The sequence below is a fragment of the Dermochelys coriacea genome, chromosome 9 (genome assembly GCF_009764565.3).
Source record: "Dermochelys coriacea isolate rDerCor1 chromosome 9, rDerCor1.pri.v4, whole genome shotgun sequence".
In the NCBI taxonomy this organism is placed as follows: Eukaryota; Metazoa; Chordata; order Testudines; family Dermochelyidae; genus Dermochelys; species Dermochelys coriacea.
The window spans coordinates 77,959,951-77,981,949 of NC_050076.1; the positions used below are offsets into that span (position 1 = coordinate 77,959,951).

The 21,999-nt window shown below is 41.3% G+C and overlaps 1 protein-coding gene across 7 annotated transcripts; it reads left to right on the plus strand.

Annotated features, from left to right (window-relative positions):
- Positions 1 to 8,349: 8,349 nt before the first annotated feature.
- On the plus strand, positions 8,350 to 21,702 carry CYSLTR1 (cysteinyl leukotriene receptor 1). 7 transcript variants are annotated; one of them, XM_043492343.1, is made up of 5 exons: positions 9,463 to 9,933; positions 10,601 to 10,821; positions 14,052 to 14,059; positions 14,275 to 14,285; positions 19,264 to 21,702. In XM_043492343.1, exon 5 carries the CDS (start codon positions 19,299 to 19,301, stop codon positions 20,340 to 20,342), a length of 1,044 nt encoding a protein of 347 aa, XP_043348278.1. In that variant the 5' UTR covers positions 9,463 to 9,933; positions 10,601 to 10,821; positions 14,052 to 14,059; positions 14,275 to 14,285; positions 19,264 to 19,298; the 3' UTR covers positions 20,343 to 21,702. The 7 variants fall into 7 exon arrangements, with proteins under 7 accessions (XP_043348279.1, XP_043348280.1, XP_043348281.1 ...); XM_043492345.1 differs by lacking the exons at positions 9,463 to 9,933; positions 10,601 to 10,821 and adding an exon at positions 8,372 to 8,397; XM_043492341.1 differs by lacking the exon at positions 10,601 to 10,821 and having other exon boundaries at positions 9,464 to 9,933.
- The last annotated feature ends 297 nt before the right edge of the window (positions 21,703 to 21,999 follow it).

Sequence of the window (21,999 nt, forward strand, 5' to 3'; positions counted from 1 at the left end):
AAGTTGCTAGGGCATCATCCTATACACCGCAGCAACTCCCCACTGCCAGCCGCACGTCAGGCAAGCACAACCCAAACCTGCAGTACCCCAGTTGCGCAGGATTTTCACAGCAGACTTCCACGAGTTCAAGGCAAACATGCCACAGAGTTTCATTCCCTTCTTCTGCTAGTTTCTGGGCCTTTCTGATCCCCTTTCACTCTTTTTTATTCTCTTCTGAGCTGTTCAATGGTGAGGAGCGTCTGGACTACAGTCAAGAATAAGTATTAATAATTAGGGTTGCCAATTTTGCTTGGATGTAATCCTGGAAATTTCATCACATGACGTAATCTTTCCTTCCTGTAGACTCCAGGACAATCCTGGAAGGTTGGCAACCCTATATTGATTTACTGATTTTTGTTAGTAAATATAGTCATATGTTGCCCTGTGATTTCACTGTGATTGAAAACATACAGTGTAAAGAAAAAATCATATATAACAGACTGCCCATGAAAACACAACTAGTAATTACTCACCTATAATGACCAGACCCACTCCTTGTTTCAGACCCTATATTCCTTAGACCATTCACCCTTAAAACCCCTAAAGGGGGAGGGAAGGATGCTCCAGTACTGAAGGGCCACCTTCTCAATCAGGCCCTGCTCGTTCAGACTTTGTCGAAGCCATAACAATTGGCTGAAACTCCTGCAGCAAACCAACAAGCAGCTGAAGCACTAGATTAATAAAATGCCTGTTAAAAGGATCGATGAGCTGGGAAAGAGGCTGATGAATGAATGGCACTGAAGGCATTCAGCACCTGGGAGAATCAGGCCCTGGAAGCCAATGCCTTGCATGAGATCCATGGAGGGGAATCTGTGCTAATTGGCAGACGTGGTAGATAACTGTAAAGCAGTAGTGTGGCTTCTTTACATGTGTTTCCACACATCCCAAAGGCATTTTCAAAGCCTGCACACCTCATATACGTCACCCAGTCGAGCTCCAAAACATTTTTAGCCCATTGCCCCACAAATGTGGATTATACAGTCTATTTACAAGGTAAACTCTCTGGGCCAGGGATTGTCTTTTACTCTGTGCATGTGCAGCACCTAACACAACAGAGCTCCAATCTCAGATGTGGCTTCTAATTGCTACTGTAATATAAATTATGAATAATAATGCTTATGTCACTGAAGGACATTGTGAAGGTATTCCATTATTTGGGTGGGCTAACTGCAGCACAGCCACCATCTCAGATGTAGAGATGCATAGCCAGCAAAAGTATGCTGCTTACATAGAGATTTGCTAACACAAAAAGCAAAAATGAGCAATCAACAACATCAAGCTGACCATGAACATTTGTTGAAAGACATTTCTTTTAAAAAAGCATAAACCCTCCCACAGCAAGATCACCAACAATCATATCTGAATGGTTCATTCTCTTCTCGTCACACAAACATTTTCCCAGTTCTTCCGCCCTTAATATCTGTGCAGAGCTCCCCCTGAGTTTCACAGGAGCTATACCAATATATCTGAGGGTGGCACTGCGACTCTTGTTAGCTGTGCAGTTCTCTTGTCGGCAGTATCTTTAAAATAATTGTCAGAAATTGTAGTGCATACATTAATACAAATCAAGACATTAAACTGAAACACATGGAATGAAAATGTTGCACCTACATGATCGTTCCCTTCATATAGAAGTGTGACATCCATTATCTTTACATACATCGTTTACAGGAGCAGATCGGTATGCTACATTATATCAGTTGAAATTATATGATCTATTTAATGATGGTCCTCCAATCCCTTTCTTCAAGCCTCCTAGGCAACCATTCCTTGTGTACTGACTTGCCATCTACTTGTGCTCTGACCCCAAACCAGAAGTGGTCTTCTTTCATATGCCTCTGCTGAGACTCCTCAGTCCCACCCTGCTTGCAGCTGTTCCACCTTCACCCATCTCCGATGTTTTATCCAGCAGCATAATGCCAAGTACTTAACCCATATATCAGCAGGCAGTCACCCGGCCAGAGGCTGAAACCAGAATCTTGATGCTGCTGGGGGCAGAAGCAAACAAAAAGCATGACTTTAACTCCTCTGAGAAGTCCCCCAAAATGTATGATAGACTATCTCAGCAGCTGCAGGCTAATCATGGGATAAAGTGGATTGGACAGCAGTGCAGGGAGAAGATAAAGGGGCTCAAGGTGAGGTACTGGAAAGCTGTGGATAACTATAAGAAATACAGTACTGCCCTGACATCCTGTCCATCTCATGATTAAATGGATCATGTTCTGAGCAGCGCCCTGAGCACAGAGACCCGCTTCAGCATTGACACACCTGTGGAGCTGGGACAGGTTTGCATTCAGAACGTGGATGTCTGCAAAGAGGGTGCCCTCCATCTCACCAAACAGCCATCCAGAGCTTGGGGGGACACCAGCCTCAAAAAGAGCTCTTCCTTGATCCAGACCAGGAAGAGCACAACCAGGTGGAGGGGACCTAAATAGGAGAATCCAGGGAGGACTCTGCATCTCAGCCAGGTAATATGGTTATTATTATGAGGTATATTGCAGAATAGTTGGGCAGGTTTTACCCTATTCTCCCAGCAGCTGCTTCAGTTGCAGGTAGACAATGTGCCATTTTGTTTGTCTAGACCTCTCCATCCCCAGCTCCCAACAATGCTACTTAAAATGTGGGACAAGAAACAGACTTACAAACTGGCATCTTAGAGTGGCTGAATGCAGAAGCAATTTTTTACTGGAAAAGCACTTAATGCAAAAGGAAAAAGCCCAGGCAAAATGTAATTTACCATAACTCAATCCTTAAAGGCATACTTTCCAAATACCTTCCACTAGGAAGAAGCTGATTTATTGCTGATTTTATCTGGGTCCATTTTTCATTCTGTAAATATTCCAAGTCGTCTCTGAGAGTGCTTGGTTGGGCAAGCTTCCCATCCTTGTAACTTGCAATCCTTCTCCAGTCACTTATCTATTCATCTGCCACAAGGAAAAAAAGGGTCTCCTCCCCAAGGCCTGAAATAAGTGGTCCTTCTATTCTAGAACCTGAAGCTGTATGACATGTAAAGCTGCACCAATCCAAAATGGGATTAATATAATCACCATTGCTATTCTCTACTTCCCAGCACCTGAACCACACCCTCATCTTCAACTCTCTTTCCCAAAAAGAGCACCTCACAGCAGGCAGAAATATGCTGGCTGAGAGAATCCTCAACGAGAACAGTAACCTTTTGAGATGAAAGTTGTTCATAGATAGATACTAAGGTCAGAAGGGACCATTCTAATCATCTAGTCCGACCTCCTGCACAACGCAGGCCACGGAATCTCACCCCCGCCCACACTTCTGCGAAAAAGTGACTACTTAGTTGCAGCTGCATACTGTGAGTATGAAATTATAAGGAGTTATATTATTCTTTCCAGTATCTTTCCATCTTTCCAGTACCCTGTACCCGCTAAAAATCTCTTGCCGGTACTGCGTATTAGAAAGTACCACCCTACTTACACGACTGCATATATTGAACAGCGGTCAGAGGATCTTTACTGACATAAAATTGTCAGTATTTGGAAACAGAAATCCTGTCTGAGATCTCAGTTGCTGGCCCTGCCACAAACTCCACCGTTCACTTATTCTGAAATATGACCAGGAATATGATCCCACTGTAACATACTTGCCCTCACTCTCGGCACTGCATGTGAGTTAGGTTATGGGGAGCATGGGGGAAGTAACATCAGGAGAAATGTTTCTATACCAGAAGTGATGACTTCAAAGACATTTGTTCCCTGCTTGTTGTGGGATGGCCTGGGTACAGTAGTGTGGGGGGGGTGTTGAAGCGGGGAATGCTGGGAACAGGTCTGGGCATGGCTGGGGATGTGTATCGAAGCAGGGTTGGTGGGGCCCAGCTGCTGTATGTGGGTGTGTGGGAGGCGGTGGGAGTGTGCTGGCTATCTTGCATCTATCTATGCAAATGGCAAGACATGATATACACAATTGCCTAAATGACTACTGCCTATCAACAACGTATCTTGTTCCTGTTCAAAACATTAGGAAATTCAATGGCAAAAAAATACATTAATGCAGAGTTAAAGTTGCTTGGTGGTTTATTGACCCCTTGCAGAGCATTTAGTGGAGCAAAACTCAAACTTCTGAAAACCAGGCAATGCACAGCTAAGGTCACCCATGGTTAAGTCATTGCCATTGCTCTGTCTGTTTGACCTCAGATTCTGAAGCCTTTTGATCGCACTGACTGATCCTCCAAGTTGCCTTCCATTCCTGGTATGAACCTAATACTGCCTCACTTGGTCCTGACAAAAAGAAGAAAAAAACGGTTTGTTTAAGTTTGTTAGCATATGTATTCTGCTGTTAAGTTGGTCAGGAGTCCTCAAGAGGGGAGGCAGGGGGATGGAAGGTGTTTAAACAGTGGTTTTGAGTCTGTTTCTGAATTATCCATGACATACATACTGCATCGCATCAAGTCCAAATCATTAGAGGAATGCCTCTGCTTGCACTGATCAGAGGATGTTTGGATTCTGATGGCAGCCCAATTCTGCAGCCTGACAGGAATCAGGTCTTGTCCCCAGTGTGCATAGAATTCTTCTTTGCAGCCAAACTAGTCTAACATGCATTTTGTTAACTGGAACTGGAGCAGAAAAACTAATGCCTCGTTTTCCAGCTTTGTGTGAGAGAGAACTATAAGTGAAGATAATAACGCCAGACACTGACAGCCTTAAACCAGCTGCTTCAGGAATCTGCCAAGAACTTTGCTGAAAATATGTTCCTCATCTTAACAACAGATCTAAAACTTATCACACATCTGCCCATCTTTATTTGATGGAAACTCCTTCTGATCTGACAGCTCAGGCATTGTCATTTCATCCAGAACAATTTACAAATTTCAAACCTAATCCTGTAAACCCTTAATCATTTGATCAATCCCACTGAAGACAATGGGACTATTTGCACGTCTGTGGACCACTTTTGTGGTAAGAGTTTCAGGAGTCTGTTCTGTTGCTATAAAGGAAGTTGAATCCCCCATTGAAATGCAATGTTAGCGTACAATACCATAATTCAGTTTAGGATACAGTTCTACTTAAAATTTGTCTTTTAATAAGTTATACATATGCTTAAATAGCTCCTCACACAACTCCCCTATTCCATATAAACAGACTGAAATACTACATATTTTGGGGAAAAGTGGGTAGTTAAGCATTATGATGTTTGTATATACAAAAACTCATTTCATCACTGTACTGGAAAATATAGCCGAACTTAATTTTCTATGGAATTTGAAGAAAGTTTAACAGCCCCAATTGTTTTCTGTGTTAATCAGTGTGAACCTGAAAAAATTACATGCCTTCTAAGAGAAAAGAATCCGTCCACACTTACTGGAAAAAAAATTCCTTCCAACTGGTGTTCAGAAGAGTGCTACAAGACACATACATAACCTCATGAGCAGAGGATGGAGAGGTTACTCTCCCACATTATGTTCAGCAAAAAAAAAATAATAATAATAATAAAATCTTAAAGAGGCAGAGGTTCACAGATTTGCAAACCTAAAAACCTGTGTTTTGCTTTACACCACCTCAGCACGTACCAGGTTTATGAACATTAAAAACTTAACTAAAAAGAAAAGGAGTACTTGTGGCACCTTAGAGACTAACAAATTTATTTGAGCATAAGCTTTCGTGAGTGACAGCTCACTTCATTGGATCACGAAAGCTTATGCTCAAATTGCAATATTGCATCCGATGAAGTGAGCTGTAGCTCACGAAAGCTTATGCTCAAATAAATTGGTTAGTCTCTAAGGTGCCACAAGTACTCCTTTTCTTTTTGCGAATACAGACTAACACGGCTGCTACTCTGAAATAGTGGGAATGGAAACTCTCCGGATGTCTTTCCTTATTGGCTCATTGCATTGTAAACTCTGTACTTTTTCTTGAATACCAGTCTCAGATTAGATCCTCCAAAGATTAAAGGGGTGCCAGGCACTACCTTGGGTAAAATTTGACAGCTAGAGGCCATTTTGACCCCCATCACATCAGTCGTTTGATCTCTAGCTCAGCAGGGGATGGGAAGAAACCACAAAACCCACACCTTTTTTCAAAAAGTTTGTAGGCAACCCTACTCTGCACCTGCCTGAGGCACACCAGATTTCAAAGGAATCCTCTGACTACATATATCAGTTTGAGAGGACTTCCAGAAGTCAACCTTTAAACAGAAGCTGTGATGCAATCATCAGTGAGTAGCACGATGCTGCTTTTAGTCAGCCAAAGGCACATTCCACCACATCCTGGCTCAGCATGTAGTTAAACTGGCTGGTGCATATCAGGATCAGCCATCATCAACAAAGGCAGCAGAAAGCTTATGCTCAAATAAATTTGTTAATCTCTAAAGTGCCACAAGTACTCCTTTTCTTTTTGAGAAAGTACACTGGGTCACAGACAGCGGATTAATGACTGTGATGAGGGGGGAACATGTATTGTTTGCCCATTGCCCATGCTGAAAAAGGCCAGACCTCTTGAACACTGTAGCATCATGCACCCTGCCTGTCAGTGCATCTGGAGCAGTATCCCCATTCCTTTCCTGTAAATATATGTATTTGCTTGAAATGACAGGCATAGGATGGGTAACATACATGCCTTTGATTGCACTTGCACAGCTCAGGAACCTGAGCCATTCAAATGTTGGATCATCTTAAAGAAGTTCTATATTAAAATCACAAATGAGTTTGATTCCCCATAGTTTAAATTCCAGGGTATTACTAATTAAGAGGTCTCTTGGTTTTCGGTACTGTTTCTCTCCCTCTCTGTGTGAAACTTGCAAGCTGCTAATTGTGTTAGTACATTCTTAGACAGAGTCTGTTCTCAAAGAAATTCTTTGTAACAACTACTCACACAGAGAGAGACTCAAAGCAATACTCTGTAACAACAGAAACAGCACCCAGAGACTCCCCGCCCTTTTGTTGTATTCATCTCGCTTTGTTAACAATTGTGATTAAAATAGAGATAAAGGATGTATGTGGATGGAGGCTTGGTGTGGATAATAGCTGAATGATCAGGGAGGTGCCAGCCTAAGAATCCAGTGTCCATCAGTTGAAGAAGGCGTCAAGTGGAAATAACCAGAGGACCCCCGGAGGGCAGACTGGAATCTACCCAACAGCCTCAAGAATGGGAGAACCAAAGAACAGGATAACATCTGGCAGCACGGAGCCGTCAGGAATGTGCCATCTGCTGATTGATTCAGCAACAGCATGATGAAGCAATTCCCATAGACTAGCATAGGAAGAAATTCCTATAAAAATGGACTCTAGAAAGTGAGAACTTTGGGGTCTGATTCTGCAAACCAACTTCCAGGAGCATCAGATGAGCATCTTACAAGGCCCTGCTCCCTCCTCATGTCCAGGCCACCTGGCCAGTGTCTTGGCATGAGCAACTCTTGTAACTATGATAGCAACCTTGCAGAACCTGTGTGTGTGTGTGTGTGTGTGTGTGCGTGTGTGTGTATGAATGAATGTGTGAATAAATATGAAATTGAATGAAATGTTATAGCTATAACTAACTGCTTACTATGATTCTTCCTGTATTCACAATAAATGTGGCAATTTGCCCTTTCCCCTTTAATAAGATCCTGCTGGGTTTTATTTTATTGGTATAACACAAGTGCTGCCATTATTTCAGGGATTTTTCCAAGCCTTCTAACCGTGGAGGCCTGCAGAGCATTAACTGCCTTGCAAAACCTCCATGACCACTTTGCTAGCTCTAGTTTTACCTACCTGAACTGATTACCAGCAGATCTGTAGCCATCTAGGGTTGCCAGCTTCCACAAGGTGATAGAAGCATGCTTCTGGAGCATTATTGGCTCTCTTATCTGGATGCTTTGCTACTCAAGGGGGGGGGCGAGCTCCTTACCCAGCTCCAGGAATGTGGCTTTCCTTGTGCAAAAATTCTGGGTTTATTAATGGTTGCCCCATGTCTTCACTACAATGTGGTCCTGCCAGTGTATGCCTGAGGTCTTGGTCCAGAAGAGAGGATCTGCATAGGAGGGAATCCGCCGAGAAAAACAGCATCAGCCTCTGCCCTCACCTTCTTCAGGTCAAGAGCAGCCTCTGAAACACTCACCAGCATCTCTTGGCAACAGCTCCTGCAGATGTACAAAAAAGAAACCATGCCTCCATAAAAGCACTAGGTTTCAGAGTAGCAGCCGTGTTAGTCTGTATTCGCAAAAAGAAAAGGAGTACTTGTGGCACCTTAGAGACTAACAAATTTATTAGAGCATAAGCTTTTGTGAGCTACAGCTCACTTCATCGGATGCATTTGGTGGAAAAATACTGAACTTAGACTTCTCCAAAATTTTTCATTTACTTCTAAGGGTGAAAACAGTGAGAAGATCCAGTGTATCAAGTTGGAGACTTAAAAAGTAAGTTGATCTGATGTTTAAATGCTGGTTGCAAAGATTCTTTCCATCGCTTTAATACTGCAGATTGCTAGGTACAGTGAGAGTTGCAGAAGTGGCAAGAGAGTCTTATCTCCTCTTGTCAGCCTGATTTTGCAACCTATAGTTAGGCTTTATTATTTATTATTAGCATTATTCATACTCTAAGCATATAACAGCATGCCACCACACCAGCCTGGGTCCTGCCAAGAATTGAATTTCCCAGATCTAGATGATTTCCTCCCACAATCCCGAGTGGGCGGATGAGTTGCTCTACAGCACCTTGCGAATGTGAGCCCAGAGAGATGCAGTGAGGTGTGGCACAATGAATCTTGGGTTACACATGCCTAGATAGCGGCTTGCTTATCACTGAGCAACAGCACCAGTGCAGATGCAGGGAGCGAGAGCAAAGTGCAGATAAGGACAGTGTGGTCACGCTGTAGTGTGATAGGCTAACCTGCAACTGCTTAACTCATAATTAGCATGCACTGAAGATGAGGCCTTGGAAAGCCTTCTCCTGGTCACTCTGTCCAAAGGCGATGATTGCTCTGCCGCAACTGAGAAGGAAATGGAACAACTCCACTGTACTTCCAGCTCCCCTTGCTTTCCATTATATGTTAAAGTCACATAAAAATTGAGGTTGGACCCTCGTTGCTTCATAAGCTATATGACAGTCTGAGATTTTAAATTATACACGTGCAAGCTCTGATTTTTAAATCAGAAACTGCAGTCTCATCTAGTCCAAGATTGCCCAGCAGTTCTTTGCACATTTAATTTTGAAAACAGGTAACAAAAATGGGAAGCCTCAAGATAGTGAGTGTGGAAAGGGGACAGGAAAAAGTATCTGGAAAAGACAAACTCAAAGGCACCCTTTGATCTGTGCTGGACTCACTGCCACATACTCCAGATAAAGGGATCAGCTTGTCTAAACGATCTGTTTCTTTGATTTAATGAGTTGTGGGAAAGTTATTTATTTTTTACACTGTTGATAGGGTTAAGCCACTCCCTAGCCACAAGAATTGGGGAGGGACACAAGCTGTTCTTCTTTTAAAGCAGGAAAGGTCTCTCTCCATATAGTTCCTGCAGCTGGGAGTCTTTGGAGCCTAGAAGAGCCAGATGCATTTGCAAGCCTCTCTCTCTCCTTTTTTGTTTTTGTTTCTCCATCCACACCCAAAAAATATCATGAGGTGACTTTCACTTAACTACTAATATTTAGATATTTATGGGCTGTTGTCTTCTTCCCCTTTGAGCATTAGCCAATAGCCACATGCTGCCTCCTTTCACAGCAAAGAGCTTTCTTAAGGGAGGATCCTTACAGAGACTTTTTTAAACTATCAAAGAAAATGCAAATAGTCTGTGTGCTCTTAGCATACGCTCTGATATAACCAGCTTGGAACTGAAGCCAGCCCTAGACAGATCTGGGAAGAAAATACTGAACTTAGACTTCTCCAAAATTTTTCATTTACTTCTAAGGGTGAAAACAGTGAGAAGATCCAGTGTATCAAGTTGGAGACTTAAAAAGTAAGTTGATCTGATGTTTAAATGCTGGTTGCAAAGATTCTTTCCATCACTTTAATACTGCAGATTGCTAGGTACAGTGAGAGTTGCAGAAGTGGCAGGAGAGTCTTATCTCCTCTCGTCAGCCTGATTTTGCAACCTATAGTTAGGCTTTTTTCATAAACTGTTTAGAAAATTGCATGTTTTAACTTGGAAAATACAGCTACAGTGACATAATGGGAGAAAGAAAAGGAGTACTTGTGGCACCTTACAGACTAACAAATTTATTTGAGCATAAGCTTTCATGAGCTACAGCTCATAGAGACTAACAAATTTATTTGAGCATAATAAAAAAAAGCTTATGCTCAAATAAATTTGTTAGTCTCTAAGGTGCCACAAGTACTCCTTTTCTTTTTGTGGATACAGGCTAACACGGCTGCTACTCTGAAACCTGTCATAATGGGAGAAGTATGAATGGGGCAGAACTCTTGCAAAGCTTCAGTAAGGAACATTTTAGGGCTTTCTGTGGATTCCTCAACAGTGTGGAGGGGGAAGTTGTTTGGGGATTTCCGGGGATGGGGAGGATGTGTCCAGATTCAATTAGAAGAAAACATGACTTTATTTCCAAGTTCAGAAGTTTGCTGGTTTCTTTGTCTACGGTAACTGACAGGGTTATTTTCCGTTCCGTCAGATGTAATGCCAGACTTTTTGATAATTTGTAGAAGTATTTCAGATGTAGAAGAAAACTTTCAAGTCTGGGTGTCTACGAGTGAGGTTCCTCAAATCCAGTTAGGCATCTGCAGGACTGAATATCAGGCCACCTATATTCAGATGCTTAACTATGGATTTAGGGACCTCACTTGAGGCATCTTCTGGACTGACAGACAGGCTGCACATTTCCCATCTCTGGAGGTGAGCACTGTCTACTGTTTTTTCAAGAAGGTCAGAAGTAGGCAAATCTCTTTCAAGGACATTAAGCTCTCCGCTTACATAATAATATTAAACTTACCCCCAGCCAAAGAACCCTACCATTTCTCATTTATTCTACAGTGATCATTTTAATACCTCCTCTCAGAAAAAAAAAAAAAAAAGAAAGAAATATTAGTATTAGGATGGGTGAACATAGCTCATATCTTTGGATCTGGGAAGAATTTCTATGTATTGACTGAAAAATTTGCCTGATGACCGTCAATGTACCAAAAAACCTGCTGAAAGGTATTCAAGTCATAACAAAAACCTTGAATAAGGTTGGCAGTTTGAAAGTACAGTATTTGTAACCAAGCAAATACTAAAAAAAACAAAAATCTCTATCTGATGCCATTTAAATTCCTGTATAAGATATAGGCAATAAGTGAACACCAGCCATCTGTATTTTAACCACTGTGTTATCTAAACCAGTTCAGAGCCCGAGGTTAAAGCACTGCTGGCTTGTCTGTACTTGCAGTCCCAGCTTTATTATCACTAGTGAAACTGAACTGGTGGTAACAACAGTGGGAAATTTAAAAGAAAATATCCAGTGTAGACAGGACCTTCAAGAGAGCTTGAATGGTATCACATTAAGACTTTGAGTTTCTTTAGTGTTCACTTGACTACAAATACCATACTATCAAATTGCAAGTCAGAATTAATCAAATACAAAAGCAATTGTTTACCTCTTAAGAAAATATTGATACATCAGGATAAGATTGATAATGAAGTTTTATTGTTATTGGTTATAAGTCATATTATCTGGGAAGCAAAGGGAAATCTATAGCCTATGTCTCTCAGAATCTGACAATTACTTTTGTTTAAGAGACCGCTCAAAGCAGCCCTAAATCAACAATGTAACACTGTTGGGTAAAAAAAAAAAATCAAATATCATATGGGGATGTATTAGCAGGAGTGTTGTAAGCAAGACATAAGACTTAATTCTTCCATTCTATTCCATGCTGATAAGGCCTCAGCTGGAATATTGTATCCAGTTCTGGGTACCACATTTGAGGAAATGTAGATAAATTGGAGAAAGTCTAGAGGAGAGCCAACAAAAATTATTTAAAGTCTAGAAAACAAGACCTATGAGGAAAGATTGAAAAAATTGGATTTGTTTACTCTGGAGAAGAGAGTATCATATCATAGAATCTCAGGGTGAAAACTGACCGGAAGGAGGGGGAGGGGGTGGGACACACACATGATAACAGTCTTCAAGTACATAAAAGATTATTATAAGGAAGAGGGTGAAAAAAATTTCTCATTAACCTCTGAGGATAGGACAAGAAGCAATGGCTTAAATTGCAGCAAGGGAGGTTTAGATTGGACATTAGGAAAACCTTCCTGTTAGAGTAGGTAAGCACTGGAACAAATTGCCTAGTGAGGTTGTGGAATCTCTGTCAGTGGAGGTTTTTAAGAACAGGTTAGACAAACACCTGTCAAGAATGGTCTAGTTATGTAGTCCTGCCTGGAGTGCAGGGGACTGGACTAGATGACCTATTGAGGTCCCTTTCAACCTATACTTCTACGATTCTGTGGTTCCACATATCTTTATTTGCAAGGAAAATACAAAACACACAAGATGAAGAATGTCGGTGACCTTTTCAAACCATATCTCCTCAAAAGTTAACAGCTCCACAGAAAATATAGCGCATAGATTTACCTAGGAGTAGCACAGAACCATAACAAAAACAACAAGGAGTCCAGTGGCACCTTAAAGCTTATGCCCAAATAAATCTGTTAGTCTTTAAGGTGCCACCGGACTCCTTGTTGTTTTTGTGGATACAGACTAACATGGCTACCCCCGATACTTGAAACCATAACAAAAGTATTCTTCAGCATAGAATTTTTCCTACTTTTTAAAAAGAACCCACAGCTGATCTACTGCTCCTAATCAATATGACAGAAAATTTCATGGACATTGGACACTAACAGAAAGAGCAGATGCAGGCAGACTAGATGATCCATGGGATTGGTAATAGAAGATGAAGCATTTCTCATGTAGCTTGGCTTGAATCCAGCCCCCAATTAGCTATGACTGAGAGCTGTCATTTAACAGCTTTTTAGTAAATAGATTTCCACATCAGAATGCCGCCACCATCATTTGAAAGTTTCGCTGGCATGCTTAGTCCTTGTCCACACTGGGAATTTGCCCCAATTTCAGCCATTGGTGGTCAGCCACCAATGTAACTGCAGTAGTGCAAACCTCTAGTGTAGAATGCAAAGCCTCTATTTGCCCTGGGAAAGCTTACCCCTAACTGAAATGGTTGTAAAATGCACAGGTGCAAATTATGGCTTATAGAGTTTTTGCCTGTCTACACTGGGAGTTTGCACTGGTATAGCTACACTGGGAGCTGAAATCAAGGCAAAGCCCCAGTGTAGACAAGGCCACAGTAAAGAGCTAAGAGCTCAAGCAGTCAATAAACATAGAAAATTAATTGCTGTCTAAAACTGAAAATTGCTGGTCCCTCTGGTTCAGAATTAAAGCTAATTGATAGGGCAATGTGGGGACACTGTATTGCCATTGCCTATGTGTCCGTTTTGGGGTAAACAGATGACCTCAACCTCCAGCACTTTCAATCCAGCACCTTTCACAGGCACTACAATGCACCTAATATTTCACTGCCATTCTCTCTTTTCTGCTATGGGCATCAAACTTAGTCACAGGTGCTAGGGACTGGCACACTTCTGCTTACTGACTGCATGGTGTAATAAAACGCTTGGGGGAGGAGATTACGAAGAACACACACAACCCACATTACCCAAACTTACTTATATTAGAGTCCCTCAGCTTTGACCAAACTAGTGGGCAAAAGAAAGAGACTATTTAAAAATCTAATAGCCAAAAGGCTCATGTAACTGAAATGGAAATCCTTCTCTATTGCTGCCACCCTGCAATCACTTGCATACGAGTAATTTTGCACACAAATAGTCCCATTGAACTCTCCTGGGAAAAGTCAGGCATGTGCGTAAGTGGTTGCAGGTTCAGAACTGAAGGCTAGAGGAACTAGGGGCTTTATCCTTCACAGAGTGAAGTCAACCGCATTATTACCAACCTCAACAGTTCAGATTTCATGAGCTGAGGCTCCCAAAAGACCATTATTGCCTTAAAAATCAGGAGATTTTTAAAAGTAATACCTTTGGGGTTCTTTTTTTTTTGCCTTCTGATTTCTGAGACTTTAGGGTACCCTTGTTTCACACTTTCAAACTTTTCTCTGGTTTCAGAGTAGCAGCCATGTTAGTCTGTATTCGCAAAAAGAAAAGGAGTACTTGTGGCACCTTAGAGACTAACAAATTTATTAGAGCATAAGCTTTCGTGAGCTACAGCTCACTTCATCGGATGCATCCGATGAAGTGAGCTGTAGCTCATGAAAGCTTATGCTCTAATAAATTTGTTAGTCTCTAAGGTGCCACAAGTACTCCTTTTCTTTTTGCAAACTTTTCTCTGCAACCCATGAGGCCTAGAAACTTCCAGCTTTTTTCATGAAAGATGAGTTTCTCATGCAATCTCTTTATTCCAGCAGCTGAGGTTTCATGAATTACACCAAATATGTTGAGACTTGAAATAAGATCATGAGAGTTGGTAACCCTGTCAATGGCAAAGCTCCCGTGGACCTCAGGAAGGTAGGATCAGGTCCTAGATCACCGGTTCCCAAACTTTTTGCCTGCATAATCCTATTTCCAGACTTTGTTGCTTCCTGCAACCCCAGACAGCATGGAAGCCACTATTTTGGCAGGACCCCGCGTGGGGTCATGACTCATGACCCATAGCCTGGGAACTGCTGACCTAGACAATCCATCCAGGGACTCTATTATAAAAAATAGACTATAAAATAAACATGATACACTGTGGGCCTGATCCTGCAAACAGAAAGAAAAATTTACAAGTCACCACACTGATCTTGCAAGCCAACTCAAACCTATGCAATATAACTCATCAAGGTTTTCAGTTTGTTCTGTATGTTCTGGCTATCCCTCACTCTATCCTTTAAGCTAAAATATAACAATAAGGAATTTTTAAAAGCAGCTTTCTGAGTTCAGTGTTTGCAGGCAGCTCACATACTCCTCCTCAGAGAAAATTAAATCTGGTTCACGTCATTAAGAACACTAGAATTGACACCTAGGGTTGATTATGCTTTAACTCTCATTTTAAAAACAGCCATAGTGTCATCTTATACTTGGGTTTCTCTCTTGTTTATTTAATTCTTTAGTGCAATTTTCCAGTGTCATTTATTTAAATCCACTAGATGCGTGGCTACAGTATATGAAGAATTAGTAAGAATAACAAAACTAAATCCTCTCTAAATTGTTTGGTGGTTATTTTAATTTGGCATATACTTTGTTTTGGTTAATCGTGGCTGCCCCCTTCTGGTTGCTTACATGCCTACCATGTTAGCTGCAGCTGTACATAGATAAATGTTTCAATGAATTGTCGTTGTGTAAAGAACATAAAAAGAGAGGGATCTGTTATACCCTCAATATGTGAACAAGCAGTAGGTCTAAGTCAGAAAGTTCAGTCCAATTTCTACCCAAGGTTGGACGTTTGGATCCAGGGTTCTGGTTCTGCCACTATTTAAAAAAAGGGGGGGGGGGATTATCTGTAAATTTTATGTCTGGATCTGGACTCAGATTTGGAACACTTGCACAACTGAGGTTTGTTCAGATCCAAGGTTTTGGTTCAAGACTCCATCAAGTGTAGACACAAACTGATTTAGTTTAAAATTCCTATTTATGACTACATCAGTAGAGGCATTTGGTCATGTTTGTAAATTAGACTTTCCAGTGCCTAATTCATATGATGCAAAACTAATCTAAATCATCATCGGCTAGCAAATAAATTCTTTCAACAGATACACACAAGAATTGACACATATTTTATTTGTTATAATCAGCCCACTTGTTTGAATGCAGCACATTTCATCAGTGGTTTTTAGTTCGCTTACAAATCGCTCGTGATTTAAAGGAAATCTTTAATCATATTTAGAAACCCAACAAATGTCAGTGCTCAGCTGTTTTAAAAGAAAAGCATGATCAGAAATAGCTGTTGACTAGTTGCTTGTCTTCTTAAGGATAATAACAGAAATAGTAATTTATGTATAATAGCCAAACCTGGGGGAGATTGGGTCCTCAGGGAACTAATAGTGGGAGGGAAATCCTTCCTACAGTAAGTAATTGGTTTTAATTAGTCCCAGGTTGAGGGCATAGTTGTGCAAAGTGTCACATAGAATCCTCTCAACCAAAATCAGGATAAGTTTGGCATCCAAATACAACTGTGAACATCCCCTCAGGTCTGTGAAAGCCCCATGGCCCTTGCTTATTTAAGTTTGCATGTTGTAAGATCTTTCCATCCACAGCCTCTCCCACCACTGCAGCCACACCTCTTCCCCAAAGACCATCAGGCTCATCACTGAGCTACTCTAAACAGGGAGACTATCTACTTCTGTCCATGGGAAGACCCATGGATTATCCTGAGGTATCAGACCTTAAGGTCATGATATTTTTATGTATGGAAAGCTATTTCTGGTCACTTTTAGAGTTTTTGTTGAACTCATGGTAACTAGAGCGTCTGGTTTCAGAGATGAAGGAAAACAAAAAGTAGTCCCAATTAAGTTTTAAAACTTCCCAGAATATTTATAAAAATAGACTTGCTGTAAAATGTTTGGCACATCCAGAGGGCTTGTTAGGGTAGGATACTATAAATGTTATATCGTTTGGGAACACCTGCATAACCCTCTGATGCCTTTCCCACTCTTGAGTAATCTGACCATTCCAAACTTACATTATTTATTTATTTTGCTTATTTTGTTTATTTATTTGTTTATTTAGTAGTTGTATTTCTGTAATGCCTAGGAACCCTGGTCATGGAACACAACCCCATTGTGGTAGGCACTGACAAATACAGAACAGAGACAGTCCCTGCCCCAAAAACTCACAGTCTAAGCAAATTCATGCAGATAAACCCTTACCATGCCATCATGTATTAATTCTTTCTCACATATGTAATCTCAAACATCTTGCTTGAGAGTGAAGACTTTTTTAAGTGTTTGACATAGCTCTTTGTTTTTATTCATCTGCTTCAAACATTATAAAATGCTACTGCTAATATCAGACAGCCTGATATTCTAAATTGCTCTACATAAAGCAATGGAACTGAACGAAACCCACAAAGAGGAACAGAGTCTGTGTAAGGAAGAAAAGGAGTACTTGTGGCACCTTAGAGACTAACAAATTTATTAGAGCATAAGCTTTCGTGAGCTACAGCTCACTTCATCGGATGCATCCGATGAAGTGAGCTGTAGCTCACGAAAGCTTATGCTCTAATAAATTTGTTAGTCTCTAAGGTGCCACAAGTACTCCTTTTCTTTTTGCAAATACAGACTAACACGGCTGCTACTCTGAAACCTGTGTAAGGAAGCTAACCTAGGCAGGGATGGAGGATTTGCCTATTCTGCTCTGAGTCAGAGAGAATGTGATCTTGCCCATTGCTGGGAAGTGGCTCTGAACAAATCATTCTATATCAGATTTGCTTGTCCACTTCCAAATCTCGCCTGCCCCTCTACAGGCATACAGAGGGGTTTGTTACAAATCACACACACGATAGCTAGCATGTCCTTCAGAGATTGCTGCTGAGCATTTCTAATATTATGTCCCCCAAGAAATATTTATTTGATACAGAAGTTGTCCAGTATTAAAGGAAACCAAAAGTGATTAAATGCCTGAGCTCAGCACTTCCCTTGATGATTTCAGAAGACTGACATTATATGCCCCCTTGTATCACACTAGTGTGCACTTCCTAAATGGTGCTGCATAAGATATGTGTGTTTTCTTTGTTTTGGGGAGTAAATCTTTATCTTCATAGCACCTCTTTCAATAGTCCCCATCACAGACCGAGATGGAATTCATCCTCATCATCTTTTTGGCATCTGAACTATTTATATATGTAACAGGGTGGCTCACCAATGTAAGGGCCAGAGATCTGGGACTAGCCAGCCCTGTTCACTAATCAAGTGCAGCTGAGAAGGGGATAGCTGTTTCTTATAAAGAGCTGTCGGAATATGCTGCAGGAAGGGATATTCTCCTGCAGTAGTTCCTGGGGAAGGGAGACTGCAGGTGGGAAGCCCTAGGTGTTATGGCCGGATAGAAAGCCCTGACTGGAAGTTCTGTTTTTCTTTTGTGAATTTCTTGGAGGTTTGCACAATGAATGGAGACTGGAGGCAGGGCTAAAAACTGATTTGGGCATGGGATGATTCCCCAGTCTGGTGAGTAAGGCTAGCATCTTACAACAGAAGAAATGCTGAGTCACCAAAGGGGGATTATAGAAAGCACTGATATTAAAGAAATGCATCCCATGTTGTCGGAAGCTTTTCCTGATAGTTAACTTCCCATTGTAAGCCCTCCTCCCACATTTGGATTTTGGTAGGCTAACATATAAGACGCTTCTGAAATGAGTGAGGGACTGTGTATATTATATTAATTTGACAAGTTAAGATTTGTATTATCCCTAAGTGGAGTGAGGCCTGTGCAGGATTTTGGCAGCTAACAAGCATCTATTCTAGCTGTGAGCAGCCTCAACCTTGGAGTTGTCTTCAAGATTATTTTTAAAGTTGTTTTTTTTTTTTAAATTGTTCTCTGTACTAGAAAAGGCTTCTTTGTACACTTTGGTTAAAGCTTCAAAAATTGCCCTATGGGCTTTCTCCTGCTGAGGTCTGTCCTCATGCAAGAAGGCCTCTGGAATGGTGTGGAGGGAGCTGGGATTTGCCAGGCATTTAGAGAGTGAGCACATTAAAAACAGGAGCGAGTAGCTAAAGGTGTCCCTTTTGAATATATTTTAAAGTTCTATATTTGCTGACCAGTGATTATACTGCTGTCAGATATTTCCTTCTCCCCCTTTTAACTAACATGGAAGTTAGAACTTGGAAGCCAATAAAGTTGTCTGCGTTGCAGCTCCAACCAGTACTACTGCTAGTTTGGAACCAGTGGTAGCACCAGTGGGGATTTTTGTTTTGTTCTTTTATTTGCTTCTATTTTACTTCAGAATGAATGAGTTATGAGAAATTAGCATGGGATTTTCAGAAGTTCTCAGTGTTGGGCTAACTCTTCTCCCTTGGGGGTCAATGGCAAAACTCCAATTGACTTCAATGGGAGAAGAGTCCAGCCAATGCTGAGGAATTTTGAAAATCTCACCCTTTGTTTATAATACGAATTCTGCCTTTTGTGTGGATAGTTATACCATCAGATATTTGAAATATTAGCTCAATATGAGCCTTCCAAGCCCAACCCCAAAAAAACAAACAAAAAACCCACCTTTCTGTCTTTTCCATTTAATAATTGTGTTATATTTTGATGTACTGCTTTATAAAACTCACTTTTATTTTTCATCTTTAGACTGTAGGTCTCAAGGTGATACCTCTCACGCAGAGCCCATGGATACCTCAGGAAATATGACTGTATTGTCTGGCGGCAACTTGACGTGCACTTTGACCATTGACGACTTCCGAAATAAAGTGTACTCCACGTTGTACTCCATGATTGCGATTCTGGGCTTTGTTGGAAACGGCTTTGTACTGTGTGTCCTCATAAAAACGTACCAGCAGAAGACAGCCTTTCAGATCTACATGCTGAATCTTGCAGTGTCAGACCTCCTCTGTGTATGCACTCTGCCTCTTCGAGTAGTGTATTATGTTCACAGAGGCAACTGGTTCTTTGGTGACTTGTTATGCAGAGTTAGTTCCTATGCATTCTACGTCAACCTGTACTGTAGCATTTTATTCATGACAGCCATGAGCTTCTCTCGCTGCATAGCCATAGTTTTCCCCATCCAGAATCTCAATTTTATAACTGAGAAAAAGTCCAAACTGGTATGTGTGAGCATTTGGACTTTTGTCACACTGACAAGTTCTCCATTTTTACTGAGTGGGTCTTACCAAGAAGGTAACAAGACAAAGTGCTTTGAACCTCCAAAAAGCAGTCAGATGACCAGTCTGCTGGTCCTACATTATATTGCACTGTTTGTAGGCTTCATTATCCCCTTTAGTATCATAACGATCTGTTATGCCATGATCATAAGGACCTTACTGAAGAATTCACTGAAGAAGAATCAGTCTACTCATAGGAAGGCCATCTGGATGATAATCATTGTAACAGCTGCCTTCCTGGTCAGCTTCACACCTTACCATATTCAGCGCACAATCCACCTTCACTTCCTGAAGAGGAAAGACTCCAGCTGTGTAGACATCCTTTTCATGCAGAAATTAGTAGTGATAACCCTATCCTTGGCAGCTTCAAACTGCTGCTTTGACCCACTCCTGTATTTCTTTTCAGGGGGCAACTTTCGGAGGAGACTTTCCACATTTAGAAAGGCTTCCTCCTCCAGTGTGATACAGGGACCCAGGAAAAAGTTTTCATTAAAGGAGAAAGACGATGAGGCATTTCAAGAAAGCCATAAACAAGCTGGATGTGCAGTGTAGCTGTACTTCCTTTGTAAAGTTTTTTGTGTGGCACTGCAGTAGAAATAAGCTCACAGTGGGACACCCATGATTTCAGAACTCCTGCAGGAGAAATGAACAAAACAAATGCATCTTCATCAAAGTTAAATAGAGACAAAAATCCAAAGGGACCTGCTTCTACTCATACCTTTCTGATCAGACACCCCTCTGGCTGCCATTGAGGAGTTTATCTGATCGTACTGTGGAGCATTTAAATTCCAAGAGACTCAAAGCAAAAAGGACTGAAATGTGAATGAATATTCTGAAAACGTGCTCAGAAGGTATGTATATTCCACCCCCCACACCACCACCACCACCACTAAACAAGCTACATCAGAGCAGCAGGAAAACATTTGCCAGCTAGTAAATTCATGCAGACAAACTCTTCAAATCCCACATAAGGTCATGAGGCAAGTCTACAAAGGCCATTAGTCACTGAGCCAGTGGGAAATGTAAATATTTGCCAAGATAGAAGCTGATGGAGCTTATGCAAAGGGGGAGGGGAAAGAGAGGAGGAGAGTATGCACTGAATCCCAAAACAGACACTGATTTCACAGGAAAATTTCTTCCCTATTCCCAGTTATTTATTGCCCTGGTTTTTAACTTTCAGTGGCATAGATCATTGATTGTCATCACCTAATTCAGAAGGGCATGTGCACAGATGACTTTAAGCCATCTTTACACTTCCCCAGTTGTGGGCCAGTTATGTGGCAGGCCCATCTTCTGGTGTAATTTAGAGCAGCCTAAGGACTGTTCTAACTTGTACTAGCTACTAACCACCCCAAGGAACTGGTCCTGCTGCCTGGGATTAGGGAAGCCCCAGCCATGAGGGGGTGGCATAGGAGCTACTACACTGGCTCTGCATTATCAGATGATCACCCTATGCAGAAGTAATCCTCATGTGACCATTTATGTAAGCTTTATGTCCACTATACACTGGCAGTGCAGCACAAAGAGCCACACCACACTAGAGGATCTGAGCCTATATCTTCCCACACAGGAACTGTATTTGTGTTCACACACCCCCCGCCCATACATTTCCTGTAATTTGAGTTCCCTTTTGCAAATATATTACAACACACTAGTTACCTCAGTTCACAGCTACAAGACCTTTGAATGGCTTGCTGTCTATTTGAATTTTACAAGTAAATCCCGAGATATAGTTCTGGTATGTGCCTCCCAAACAAACATTTTGGCCCCAGTCCTGCACCAATTGAACCTTAAAAACATGAGTAGTCTCCTTGAAGCCAGTGGTTGCTTTCATACAAAATGGGAACTGACTGCCTAGGAAGGAGTACTGTGGAAAAGGATCTGGGGGTCATAGTGAATCACAAGCTAAATATGAGTCAACAGTGTAACACTGTTGCAAAAAAAGCAACCATTATTCTGGGATGTATTAGCAGGACTGTTGTAAGCAAGACATGAGAAGTAATTCTTCCACTCTACTCCGCACTGATTAGGCCTCAGCTGGAATATTGTCTCCAGTTCTGGGTATCACATTTCAGGAAAGATGTGGACAAATTGGAGAAAGTCCAGACGAGCAATAAAAATGACTAACAGTCTAGAAAACATGAGTTATGAGGGAAGATAGAAAAAATTTGGTTTGTTTAATCTGGAGAAGAGAATACTAAGTGAGGAC

What these genes read in the sequence shown, in the direction of transcription:
- CYSLTR1 (XM_043492344.1), top strand. Translation starts at nt 19,299, where the DNA reads ATGGATACCTCAGGAAATATGACTGTATTGTCTGGCGGCAACTTGACG.